Raw genomic sequence first — 14,173 nt, forward strand, 5'->3', positions numbered from 1 at the left:
AATGTCATAAATGAGGATGTAACACAGGTTTAGTAAATATTTTTGCACTAGAAGTTGTTCCTTTCAACTGACAAATGTATTAAACCTCCATTTTGATCATATTTATATTTTTAATATAAATATTATCATAATTTAAGTCAAATGCGTATGTTTTCGATATAAACAACAAATTTTAATTTCAAATAAATTGATTAGACGAGCATCACATCCCTATTTAGAACTATGCAACAACAATAAATACCAAAAGTTGGTCCCAAATTCCCACCACACAAAACTATTTTCAAAAACCCTTTTCTCTTGAACAAAAAAATCCCCCAAAATATTAAAGATCACATTTGCAAATAAGTTTTGATGCTCTTTCATCTGATTTTGGCATCATTTTTATCTTTTTTTTTTCTCGTTTAAACTCACAGCAACTGCATTAGTAAGAGGCTCCTAAGTCCTTGTGCTACTCTAGCATGCTAACCACTAGACTATGGCGGTCCACAAAACAGAGAATAAGTTCTGAATCGTGTGTAGCAGTTCAGCATGCTTTGTTGTTTGTTAACAGGACCTTTGGTAGAATATATCATGGAACTATAGTGGGTGAGGATGAAAATGACTTGTCTGCACAGCAAGATGTCTTCATTAAAACAGTTATTGGTAAGTGAATTTGCAGTTAGAATATGTTTTCTGCCAAAGACCAACAGTACAATTGCTTTTATGTTGATAATAATGATCAAGGTGTTAGGGACTCTTACACACTGAACTGATGTGATTTTTGGCCTACTGTTTCTGAAAATAAGGTCTGGTATCAAGAGAAATCTGTAGCTGTAATCCTATCACTCACAATTTGTGGTTTCCAAAAAAAATTATCAAATTTTTCAATCATGTACCAGTAATGTGAAACTTCAATAGACCATTCTTCTGATATTTCAAATGTAAATTAGCTCATCTATCTTATGGTTCAAGTGTAGAAATCAGTAGTCATTATTTTGATAATTTAAATATCTGTCAGACATTTGATTGATAATTTAAATGACAGTCTCATTAGTTCTCTCATTGGTTAACAGTTGTGTAAATTGCTCAGCATCTGTTACCGGGGGTAGTGTGTTCTGAATGGTCAATGACTGTTTTTGTGCTATGATTGGTCAATATTATCGTGCTCTGATTGGTCATTGACTGTTTGTGTACTGTGATCGGTCAGTACCTGTTTACTGTGCTCTTTGTGTACTGTGATCGGTCAGTACCTGTTTGTGTACTTTGCTTGGTCATTGACTGTATATGTTTTCTGATTGGTCATGGACTGTATGTGTTTTCTGATTGGTCCATGATTGTATGTGTTTTCTGATTGGTCCATCACTGTATATGTTTTCTGATTGGTCCATGACTGTATGTGTTTTCTGATTGTTCCATGACTGTATGTGTTTTCTGATTGGTCCGTGACTGTTTGTGTTCCAGACCAGGCCCGTCCAGATCAGGTTCAGACGTTCCTCACAGAGAGTTGTTTGTTTCGTGGCCTCGCTCACCAGAATCTGAACACCATCATTGCAGCCTGTCTGGACAACGAGAAACAGCCAATGGTCATTTATCCTTATGCAAATGAGGGCAATTTAAAGAAATTTTTACAGAAATGTAGAATGTCAGATACAGGAGCACATCAGGTGAGAAACTTGGTCAAGATGTTTAAAGAAAACATCTTTTTTTGTTATTGGCTTTAGATTTTTTTCTCTGGGCTAAAATTGATTGTGTCACAAGTTCATGTAAGTGATGAGAGTATGGACAAAGCAACCAACTTGAGATGAAGCATTCGGATTAACATTGGACACTATTGTGGGCCTAAAATAAGACATAAACACAGCAGTCGGGGCATGGCTTTTGAATATTGATTGAATGGCTTTCCAAAATGATTGTGTACATTATTTCTGCAGGTATCAATACACCATTTTAGTGTTGCTCATGCTGTAGTTACAAGTACACCATTTTAGTGTTGCCCATGCTGTACTTTGTTACAAATACACCCTTTTAGTGTTGCTCTTGCCGTAGTTTGTTACAAACACATGTAATATGCACAGAGGAGATAGCAAGACCATGACATTAAACACACACTGTTTAATGGATATTTTCATGAAAGATGTTTAATATACCTTATGTGATGTGTGTGTGAAAATACCAGTCTTGCATCTGATACATTTTGAATAATTGTGAATTTTAGAGTGTGATTGATATTTTTAGTCTCTTTAAAATGACTGATATGTAGGAGTCTGTTTAACACAACTGATGTGCAGGAGTCTCTTTAACACAACTGATATGTAGGAGTCTCTTTAACATGACTGATATGTTAGAATCTGTTTAACACAACTGATGTGCAGGAGTCTCTTTAACACAACTGATATGTAGGAGTCTCTTTAACATGACTGATATGTTAGAATCTGTTTAACACAACTGATGTGCAGGAGTCTCTTTAACACAACTGATATGTAGGAGTCTCTTTAACATGACTGATATGTTAGAATCTGTTTAACACAACTGATGTGCGGGAGTCTTTTGTTTTTAACACAACAGATATGCAGGAGTGTTTTTAACACGACTGATGTGCAGGAGTCTCTTTAACACAACTGATATGTAGGAGTCTCTTTAACATGATACTCTCCTATGTTGTCTCTCAGGCTCTGTCAACACCACAGCTGGTCTACATGGCCATACAGATCATACGGGGGATGCAAGCCTTACACCGCAAAAAAATAGTCCATAGAGACTTAGCCACGAGGAATTGTGTGTAAGTAGTTTTGACATTGTCACCAGATCATGAGGGATCTGCGGTTACTGAGGTTTCAAGTCGAGCCCATGCTGGCCTCTTCCCTTGCTACATGCGGTGAATGTTCCAACATCCATGTTCCAAATCTTGCTACATGTAGCGAATGTTCAAGTATGCAATGTTGCTATATCTAATGAATGTTCAGGTATACTCATTTGGGTGTAGTTCAACGCCATGCACATGTCCAGCTCATGCTGCATGGCTTAATTTTTGTCCGTACATGGGAAGGTGTGCCAGCAACCTGCGTATGGTCGTGGGTTTCCCCCAGGGCTGTGCCAGCTTTCCTCCCACCATAATGCTGGCCACCATCATAAAACTGAAATATTCTCGAGTGAGCCATAAATCTCCAATAGAATCAGTCAATCAAACAAACAATCAAACAGCATAGTAGGTTTAAGTATATACAATAAAAGTGAAAATTCTTGGGAATGGCATTAAATAGCAATTGAATAAATAGAATCCTGTGTTGTTGTTGTTGTAGAGTTGACCAGCATCTAACAGTCAGACTGATGGACAACGCTTTATCACGGGACCTGTTTCCTCAGGACTACAACTGCCTGGGTGACAATGAGAATAGACCGGTCAAGTGGCTATCTGTAGAGGCTATTCTGGAGAAAAAGTTTACCCCTGCCAGTGATGTGGTAAGCTTAGCCAAATTTGACTGCTTCAGAACTGGTTTTCTTTGCACTCCTTTGATCAGGCGACACCAATTTTATATAGTGTTTTACGAGCAAACCTAAACAGTTTAAAAAAGAATAAAAGCTAAACTGCAAATAAATGCAAAAATGCAAATGTTCGATCTCAATGGTTTTTTTTTTTTTTGATGATTTTTGTGTTTTTCTAAGCTTCCCAATCATATGAATGTGTCTTCAACAGAGATAGCTAGCTAGTCTACATTGCCCACATATTAGGTGATTTTCAGATTTCTTTTTTTCTTTCTATACCCCTCCTTTGACGTTGAAAAAAGATTTATTCTACCAGTAAAACAACAATTGACGTGGCATTAGCGTCTTTTCTTTTCTTCATAAAAGACACATTGCTTTTTTGGGGAGGTTGGGGGGGGGGGGTGTATTGGCTCAGTACTTATGCTGCTGCATTAGTTTCATTATTTCTTTAGCACATGTATCCAGATGAAACCCATCGACTCCAGTTACTCTTTGTTAACTACAATATGGCTGACATTTTGTTTCTAAATCCAGTGGCTTTAATGTAAAGTTCCATCTATGTCTATCTTCACCACAATATGGCTGACATTTTGTTTCTAAGTCCAGTGGCTTTAATGTAAAGTTCCATTTATGTCTATCTTCACTACAATGTGGCTGACATTTTGTTTCTGAATCCAGTGGCTTTAATGTAAAGTTCCATTTATGTCTATCTTCACTACAATATGGCTGACATATTGTTTCTAAGTCCAGTGGCTTTAATGTAAAGTTCCATTTACGTCTATCTTCACTACAATATGGCTGACATTTTGTTTCTGAATCCAGTGGCTTTAATGTAAAGTTCCATCTATGTCTATCTTCACCACAGTATGGCTGACATTTTGTTTCTAAGTCCAGTGGCTTTAATGTAAAGTTCCATTTATGTCTATCTTCACTACAATATGGCTGACATATTGTTTCTAAGTCCAGTGGCTTTAATGTAAAGTTCCATTTATGTCTATCTTCACTACAATATGGCTGACATTTTGTTTCAAAGTCCAGTGGCTTTAATGTAAAGTTCCATTTATGTCTATCTTCACTACAATATGGCTGACATATTGTTGCTAAGTCCAGTGACTTTAATGTAGAGTTCTGTACATGTCTGTCTTCACTACAATATGGCTGACATATTGTTTATAAGTCCAGTGGCTTTAATGTAAAGTTCTGTAGATGTCCTCATTATTCACTCCATATCTGTTTGTCAGAGTGTATTCCTTTGTTAAGTAACTCCAGTCTTTTCTGATTAGTCCTCAGTAGAGTACCTGTTTACAATGATACAGATGACACCATCAAAACTGCTGGGGCCTCTGTGGCTCAGTTGGTTAGTGCGCTAACGCAGCGTAATCACCTAGAAGCCTCTCACCAATGCGGTCACTGTGAGTTCAAATCTAGGTCATGCTGGCTTCCTCTTCAGTCGTACGTGGAAAGGTTTTCCAGCAACGTGCAGATGGCCTTAGGTTTCTCCTGGGTTCTGCCCCTTTCTACCCACCATAATGCTGGCCGTATAAGTGAAATATTCTTGAGTATGGCGTAAAACACCAATCAAATAAATAAATGAATCAAAACTGCTAACGTTTTTCAAGCCTTACCTGTTTATTCACCCATTTGTCTTTGATTCCTCAGTGGGCTTTCGGAGTGACACTCTGGGAACTGATGACGATTGGTCAACAGCCCTACTCCGAGATTGACCCGTTTGAGATTACATCCTACCTTCAGCAAGGCTACCGAGCAGCACAGCCAATCAACTGTCCAGATGAGCTGTAAGTTTACCATATGACCTTTAATACTCCTAAATAAATAGTGTGTTTTCCAGCCATTTTACAAGTCCAAGACATTTGATTTTATATTCTTATTTATATCCGTTTAATGTGTGGAAAGAACAAAGAATGTGTTCCTGTGCGAAATTTTTGGCTTGATACGTAAAGATAATCTTTGCCTGGAGTTTATCGGGATGCTAGAACAAAATCTGTAAACCTAAAACTTTGGCTGATCTTTAAGTTAAAGTCTTATGCTTTAACTTTTGATAAATTCCAGTACGCACATTTCCTCTATGATCCACTGTATTACCTTTAAATTAGAACTGTTTTTAAGACAGAAGACCCGTATCAGATTACCTTAAATGACCTAAAAATTCGACCACTGAACAGCATTTTTGTAGGCAAATAAATGTCATGAAGTTGTACTATCTGTAACTTGCCAAAAGCAGGTACTGCAAATCTTTAACCTTTTCAACTTTTCAGTAAAACACTTGTTTCAGTTTATGCATACAATTATTGTGAAAATCATGCTGAAATTATTTGTTTGTGTCATTATGGATACAAGCTTCACAAAACAAAAGTTTATGCATACAATTATTGTGAAAATCATGCTGAAATTATTTGTTTGTGTCATTATGGATACAAGCTTCACAAAACAAAAGTTATTTCTCTACACTCATTAGTTATTTTAGAATGTTTGAAAATATTGGCCGCATAGGTGATTGAAACAGTGGAACAATTAGGGTACTTTGGTTTCATCTATCCCCCAAAATTGACTGCCATCATATTAGCGAAACTGAATGAGTATGCTGTTAGGCATCAGTCAATCAATGAATTAATCAATGTTTTCTGTGGTTTCTCAGGTTTGCGGTGATGGCGTGTTGTTGGGCAATGTCCCCAGATGAGCGTCCCAAGTTTTCACAGCTTCAAACATGTCTGACGGACTTTTACACAGCACTGGGTCGATACATCTGATCACCGACGCACAACGTCAAACGGGAAAAATCCCACGCAGGCTGCATGCTCGCTTGAAAACGGGCCTGGTGATCGTGTTCATTTCTGTGAAATGTAATGTTCAGAGCTGCCATTGTTACAAAAGCTCCCAGACAATTTCCTTTTGTGACAGGAGCATTTAATTTCTGGAGTTCATTTTGTGTGGCAGAGATGGAAATGTGGAGGCCCTGCATGGAAATTGACATTCTCGTGCATGTGAAATATGAGTTATATAAACAGACTGTAGTCTACTGCTTGTGTATTTGTTTATCCTATAGCCAGAATGAATCTCAGGGTACTTACAGGATTTTAGGATGGGGCTGGTTGGGGATTAGCTTGAAGAATGGGTGCGTGTAGAGTAAGTGGTAATTCAAAATGTTTACAGTTTACAAACAAAATGAGAGAGGTGAAATGAGTTGCGCTATTTTCAGCTCTTGTTGAATGGAGGTAGAAAAGACGTCTTCATTTCATCAGTGGTTTCATATGGCGTACATATCTTCACTTTTGCATAAAAGTACTTTACTATCTGTACATGATGTGTGAGCTGTTGATTTCTCACAAACACTATACCGCTATGACTTTTGCGAATTTTTGAAAGTACAGTAAAATTTCATGGAATTTTTCACCAAATAATTGTCCTTTACTCTGTGCGATATATTTAAATCTGTCTTCCTTTTGTTGATATTTAACAGTGTCATTAAGAAACCTGTAGTGTGTGTTGTCTCACGTGACCTGGGCACTAATGCACTGTGGCAGTATGGTACTACAGTTAGTGTCAGAAGGTTGTTGATTAGTGCCACACTGTGTGTGATGATGTGTGCACTAAATGAGTAAATAAGTAGCTTGTTTGAACAAAAATAAAACAAAAATTTTTTTTTTTTAGTATTTTGTTGTCCCAGAAATGTAAATAGGCATTGTATAGATGTAAATAAGGCAAAACAGGGATATGTGTCAGAGAAGGGGCCGTTTACTTTTTTCCTGTACCAGTACTGATCCGTCTTTGAGTAATCACGGGTATAAAATATGGTATTTAAGGAATTTAGAGATGCCCTCCCAGAAACAAGTTGTAACATGAAAGTGCTTGGAGTGCTTGGGGTAAATAGTGTCTATGATCATATAAGTTGCAATATTTTTAATACGTTTTTGTCATTTTTTTTTAATATTTAACTATTATCGTTGAGCAAGATCAAAACCTACACTTTGTTCCATCTGTTCCTTTTTACTCACTGGATTCAAAAGTTGTCACAATGTACAGCTGGTATCAGATTATTTTTTTTCTTACCAGGTTTTTTCTTCCTTTTTTTTTTAATTTCATTTTTAAGCTATTCTGAAGTAAGGCATAAATACTAAACCACTACTTCCAAGTCCCTGTTGTAGGTTTTTACATGCCAAAAACTGACGTGTATGCAATTTTTTTTTTTTTTTACACTTTTATCAGTCATAAAGGCAGAGGAGAAATGTTTGTTCACCTAAATAAGACTCGAGGTGCCAAAACCAAAAATGTGGAAAAAGGTAAACCACACTTTCTATTCAGAACTGCATGTTTTTGTATCACTATGCATTGATTTAGTGCTCTAGGAAATGCTACTGTCATATCATGTATTTCGTTTTCTTTTAATATAAGTAATTGTTTTAGTACTTCTTGTTGTTACAAATGACTTGTACCACTAAGGTTTCTGGACAAGGGGAGGTAACCACTACAAAACAAATGAAGACAAATTATAGGACTTATATCCTTAGGTATTGAAACTCAGTTTAGTTCTAAATATTTTATGGAAATTACGAGAATTAGTTTCATCTTTATCATCAGTACACTGTTGTTGTGTTTGAGGGCATCTGAGTTATTCTTAATTGCTTGTCACTTGCAATAATAGAGAACTTCAGTAATTTTTTGCCGGATAATTTTTTCCTTTTTTTTTTTTTTTGGTAAATTTTGATAAACTCAGATATTATATCGACTAGCATCCTGATACAGTTGTACATCTGGTCATTTCTGTGTGTAAGCTAGCTGATGTTACCATAAAAAATTAAGGTCACTGAATCGGTATAAATACATAGTCATTATGACTGAAGGACTAGTCTTCATTATTCATTTGTAATTTCTGAGAGTTCTTGCAAGAATCTGTTATCGTTCAAACGACGCGTTTGTTAGGCACATGCAAATTGCTTTCGGTTCTTCCATCGTGTTGAAGTTTTGTAGCATTATCAGTTACTGTTAAATTAATCGCATGAAGTCCATGTGTAAAAACGTTGTCATTTGTCAGTGAGACAAACTCGAAGGACTTTCATATTTAAAGCACAACTTCTATGTAAACATTGTATATTATGTGAGATAATAAAAATGTTACAATCATAAAGAATGTCTGCTGTCTGATTTCATATCAAACAAAAAAAAAAGAATACAGGGTGTTGTTAAATTATACGTCCACTGACTGGGTAACTGGAGTCCACTTAACGGATAGTACTGGTGAACTGGAGTCCACTTAACAGATAGGGCTGTGAAACTGGAGTCCATTTAACGAATAGTACTGTGAAACTGGAGTCCATTTAACAGATAGGACCGTGGAACTGGAGTCCACTTAACGAATAGTACTGGGGAACTGGAGTCCACTTAACAGATAGAACAGGAACACAAGTCCACTTAACTGATGGGACTGAGGAACCCGAGTCCACTTAACAGATAAGACTGTGAAACTAGAGGCCATTTAACAGATAGTACTGTGGAACTGGAGTCCATTTAACGAATAGTAGTGTGAAACTAGAGGCCATCTAACAGATAGGACCGTGGAACTGGAGTCCATTTAACGAATAGTACTGTGAAACTGGAATCCATTTAACAGATAGGACCATGGAACTGGAGCCCATTTAACGAATTGTACTGTGAAATTGGAGTCCACTTAACGAATAGTACTGGGGAACTGGAGTCCACTTAACGAATAGTACTGGGGAACTGGAGTCCACTTAGCAGATAGTACTGGGAAACTGGAGTCCATTTAACGGATAGTAATGGGGAACTGGACTCCACTTAACGAATAGTTCTGAGGAACTGGAGTCCACTTAACAGATAGGACTGTGGAAATGGAGTCCATTTAACAGATAGGACCGTGGAACTGGAGTCCACTTAACGAATAGTACTGGGAACTGGAGTCCACTTAACAAATATTACTGGGGAACTGGAGTCCACTTAACGGATATGAGTTCCACTTAACTGATGGGACTGAGGAACCCGAGTCCACTTAACAGATAGGACTGTGAAACTAGAGGCCATTTAACAGATAGTACTGTGGAACTGGAGTCCATTTAACGAATAGTAGTGTGAAACTAGAGGCCATCTAACAGATAGGACCGTGGAACTGGAGTCCATTTAACGAATAGTACTGTGAAACTGGAATCCATTTAACAGATAGGACCATGGAACTGGAGCCCATTTAACAAATTGTACTGTGAAACTGGAGTCCACTTAACGAATAGTACTGGGGAACTGGAGTCCACTTAACGAATAGTACTGGGGAACTGGAGTCCACTTAGCAGATAGTACTGGGAAACTGGAGTCCATTTAACGGATAGTAATGGGGAACTGGACTCCACTTAACGAATAGTTCTGAGGAACTGGAGTCCACTTAACAGATAGGACTGTGGAAATGGAGTCCATTTAACAGATAGGACCGTGGAACTGGAGTCCACTTAACGGATAGTAATGGGGAACTGGAGTCCACTTAACAAATAGTACTGGGGATCTGGAGTCCACTTAACGGATATGAGTTCACTTAATGGATAGGACTGTGAAAAAAGAGTCCACTTAATGGATAGGACTGGGAACTGGAGTCCGCTTAATGGATAGAACAGGAACACTAGTCCACTTAACAGGTAGGACTTTGGAACTGAAGTCTACATAACAAATAGTATTGTGGAACTTGAGTCCACTTAACGGATAGGACTGGAACGAGTCCACTTAACAGATATTACTGGAGAACTGGAGTACACTTAACAGATAGGACAGAAACTAGAGTCCACTTAATGGATAGGACAGGAACTGGAGTCCACTTAATGGATAGGACAGGAACTCTAGTCCACTTACTGGCCCGGATAGCACAGTTGGTAGAGCTTCCGCTTCGGGACCGGTAGATCCAGAATCAATCCTTGATCGAGTCACACCTAAGACTTTAAAAGAGGAAGTTGTAACTTCCTCGCTTGGCGTTCAGCATGAAGGGGATAGTGCAACGACTGGTTGACCTGTATCAGTATAATGGCTCGGACGGGTCGGCTTACTTGCCTTCGGTAAGTCGTCTCAGTGAAGCAGCACTAAATAAAAGAGCGGTGGAAATCCGTCCTGCTACAAGGAGGCACATTACACGTACATGCACCCTGAAGATTCCTTCGTCATCATATGACTGAAAAATTGTTGAGTACGACGTTAAACCCCAAGCACTCACTCACTCTAGTCCACTTAACTGATAGGACTGGAGAACCGGAGTCCACTTAACGGAGGGTACTGTGGAACTTGAATTCACTTAATGAATAGGACTGTGAAACTGGAGTCCACTTAACGGATAGGACTGGGAACTGGAGTCCACTTAATGGATAGAACAGGAACACTAGTCCACTTCACAGGTAGGACTTTGGAACTGAAGTCTACATAACAAATAGTACTGTGGAACTTGAGTCCTCTTAACAGATAGGACTGTGAAACTGGAGTCCACTTAACGGATAGTACTGTGAAACTGGAGTCCACTTGACAGATAGGGGACTACATAAACAGGTACTACATATATAATATTGCCAATATTTAAGCCTCAGACTTGAGACTTAATCTAACTTGGAATTGAACTCCTGACTAAAGCTGCATAAGAAGGCAAACATTGACTAGCCTGACATATTTGCATCAAGAAAACGATGGTTATAGTGACGGAAACCAAACCTATGGTAATGGAAACTTTATAGTCCCAGTAAGTAGGGAATGAGCTCGTGGAATTATTACACGTCTTTGTAGTCATGGAAACCACACTTTTTATCACATGTACCATACTCATGGGATGAACTGATATGATAACACAAATCACTTTTAGTAATGTAAATCAAATTTATGGTAATGGAAACCAAATTTATAGTAATAGAAACCATTCTCATAGTAACAGAAACCATATTCATAGTAATGAAACCAAAATTATAGTAATTTAACCATACTCAGTGATGGTAGCCAAATTTATAGTAACAGAAACCATACTCCGCAATGGAAACCATACTCATAGTAATGGAAGTGAGAGCGGAATCTGCGATTTTGTTCGTCAGGTATCCATTGACTACAAAGTCCAAGGTACCACGCCGGGTGGCGATACCTTGGTAAGAGGACCACTTCAGCCCAATCATACAATACAACTTGTGCAAATAAAACCCATGGCACAATGCAGATGAAATGCATGAACAACACGCGTATGTCTGTCATTCATTGCTTGTACTCTGCTGGGATCGGCCTCGCGATATCATGGTATGATCAGTCCGATCACATATACATTTACCCTGTTCACAATTATAGCTGGTATAAATGCGAAGGGATTACTACTTTAAATCTTCAACTTTTCCACCTCTAAAGCACTTTATTCCATGGAATTCTCATATATGCAAACAAATATTATTGAAATGACTCCAAAATCAATTGTTTGTGTCACTAAAGATGAAATCTTCATAAAACTGCAAACTGTTTCTCTACACATCATACATGAAGTTCTCTCCGAATGTTTCAAAACATTAGCTTGAAAAGCTTAAAGAAAACGATAAACCGGTTTTGATTTATTTATTTATCTATTTATTCGATTCATGTTTAATGCCGTACTCACGAATATTTCACTTGTACGACAGCTGCCAGCATTATGGTGTTAGTAAACTGGGCACAGAGCCCAGGGGAAACCCACGACCATCTGCAAGTTGCCGACAGACCTTCCAACTCACTGGTTTTGACAGAACGCTGCTGCTATATTACTAAACTGGATTAAACTGGACTCTGTGAAAGGACAAATTCATACGGTTAAAACTATCTTGGTCACATGGTTGTTTGAAAGGAGAAATTTTCACAACTGGCTTAGATTTAAAGGGGTTCCTATTCAATCCGCATTTAATGTTGGCTGTGTTAACAGGGTAAAATTCTGAGAGAAAAGAAGTAACCAAACACTGAAAACTGAACACATGACATATTTGCCCCCTTGTCAATATATTTTTATTTGGTACAATATATACTTAGTGTCCCAACATCACAGAATAAATACATGTTTTGGACTATTTAATAGAGGTCTACAATACAGTGTTTTTTTGTTCTTTTGTCTTACTTCAAATGTTTGGTGTACATATATGGACTGAAGCTGCAATACGGGATGTTCTCCCTTTTAAAACTCTCCTCGAATGTTACACGCACGATTACTTGAAGATACATCATAAAATTGAGAACGCTGATATTGTCTTGTACCATAATAAAACAGCATGACATATACACAATATACTGCATCTCTGAAGACCAGACTTAAAAGGAGAATTCTACCATACATAGTTGAATTAGGGAGACTATATATATCTATATATATATATATGGACTCCCGATGTGTCGAGAAAAATAGTAATGACAGAACAGAGAGCTTCTGAACATGTCTTTCTGATAAATGTATCATGAATAAATGACAACATACAGTTTGAGCCACAACTGCAAAATGTTATATATATATATATATATATATATATATATATACTATTATAGCCGCATGCAGATTTGACAAAATTATATATATACAATACACCTCACTGGATGTGAATATCTCCAAAAATAGTGAAGAGCGTGGCACGAACTTGATATCTCGCAGACAACCACCTAGCCCTCCCCCACCTCCCCCTTACCCCCTCCCTACCCTCACAGAGAAGTCAACAGTATGCACTATCCAATAACAACAGTGACGACGACGATATGGTGACGAAAAAAGGCTTACTTTCTAAAATCTGAAAAGTGAATGAAAATAGAAAGATAAAGCAACCTGATGATGTCTGAAGAACCCATGCATGCACAGATTTGAACACAATGATTGGTCCACAAAAAACAATGTTTCATATTTCCCCCATTTAATGCGCCAGTTTTGGTAATTCACATCGGTAAACACAATCAATTCTTTGCTCTGCCAGGAAGACTAAACCGTCACAGCATGCATATAAACAAAAAAAAAAAATCTTAAACACAAGATGACAGCAACAACGATGAAGAAATGACAAACTTTCCCTCCAAAATACCAGCAGCTGACTATGAAACAAGTCTTTCTCTAGAGAGCTTCGTCCTGGGAAGAGCTGCACAGTTTCATGCACAAGTCCACCGTGCTGCCTCACTAACTTAAAAGCCGCTTTCACAGAACGTCATACTTTGTCAATGTCAACAAATGTCACATGGCTTCTTCTCAAGCCCAATGGTTTGTCCATACATACAGCACTTTGCCGGCGACTTGCTCGGCAAATTCATAATGTAACAGAGAAATAGATGGATGAATATTCTTTAAAGACATTTAACAAGAAACAATATCACTTCCTACTAAGAGGAGGGCACGTCTGAACAACTATATTTGTACATGTATAATAAAAAAATTATCTGTTTAATACACTGGTGTCAGAAGTGGGATCATTAACATCAACAACATTGGACTTTCAAGCAGTTTGTTACTGTTGAAAGCAGTGGGTACTTCTTTCAGGGCCAGTGAACAAGACTTCAAGAAATATATGATATCATTTTCTATATGCAAAAGGTAACCACAGAGACCACACTTTTGTAACTGTATTTAACCAGATAAAAATGTCATCTGGTTTAAGACATGAGCATCAAGAAAGTATATTGTACAAATGTTGTTAAACAAATATTTTGAGAATAGCCTGCTGTAAATAGGCTGATAATAACTGGCACCAAA

General features: G+C 37.7%; 1 protein-coding gene across 2 annotated transcripts in view; it reads left to right on the forward strand.

Annotated features, from left to right (window-relative positions):
* LOC135479116 (tyrosine-protein kinase RYK-like) overlaps positions 1-6,741 on the forward strand; it is a 76,129-nt gene extending 69,388 nt beyond the window's left edge. For both annotated transcript variants that reach the window (XM_064758852.1, XM_064758853.1), the window contains 6 exons: positions 550-642; positions 1,441-1,643; positions 2,649-2,758; positions 3,279-3,438; positions 5,122-5,258; positions 6,119-6,741. In XM_064758852.1, coding sequence (XP_064614922.1) covers positions 550-642; positions 1,441-1,643; positions 2,649-2,758; positions 3,279-3,438; positions 5,122-5,258; positions 6,119-6,230 — 815 coding nt within the window. In that variant the 3' untranslated portion in view covers positions 6,231-6,741. The remainder of the gene's footprint in view (positions 1-549; positions 643-1,440; positions 1,644-2,648; positions 2,759-3,278; positions 3,439-5,121; positions 5,259-6,118) is intronic.
* The last annotated feature ends 7,432 nt before the right edge of the window (positions 6,742-14,173 follow it).

The sequence above is a fragment of the Liolophura sinensis genome, chromosome 12, assembly GCF_032854445.1.
Source record: "Liolophura sinensis isolate JHLJ2023 chromosome 12, CUHK_Ljap_v2, whole genome shotgun sequence".
Classification (NCBI taxonomy): domain Eukaryota; kingdom Metazoa; phylum Mollusca; class Polyplacophora; order Chitonida; family Chitonidae; genus Liolophura; species Liolophura sinensis.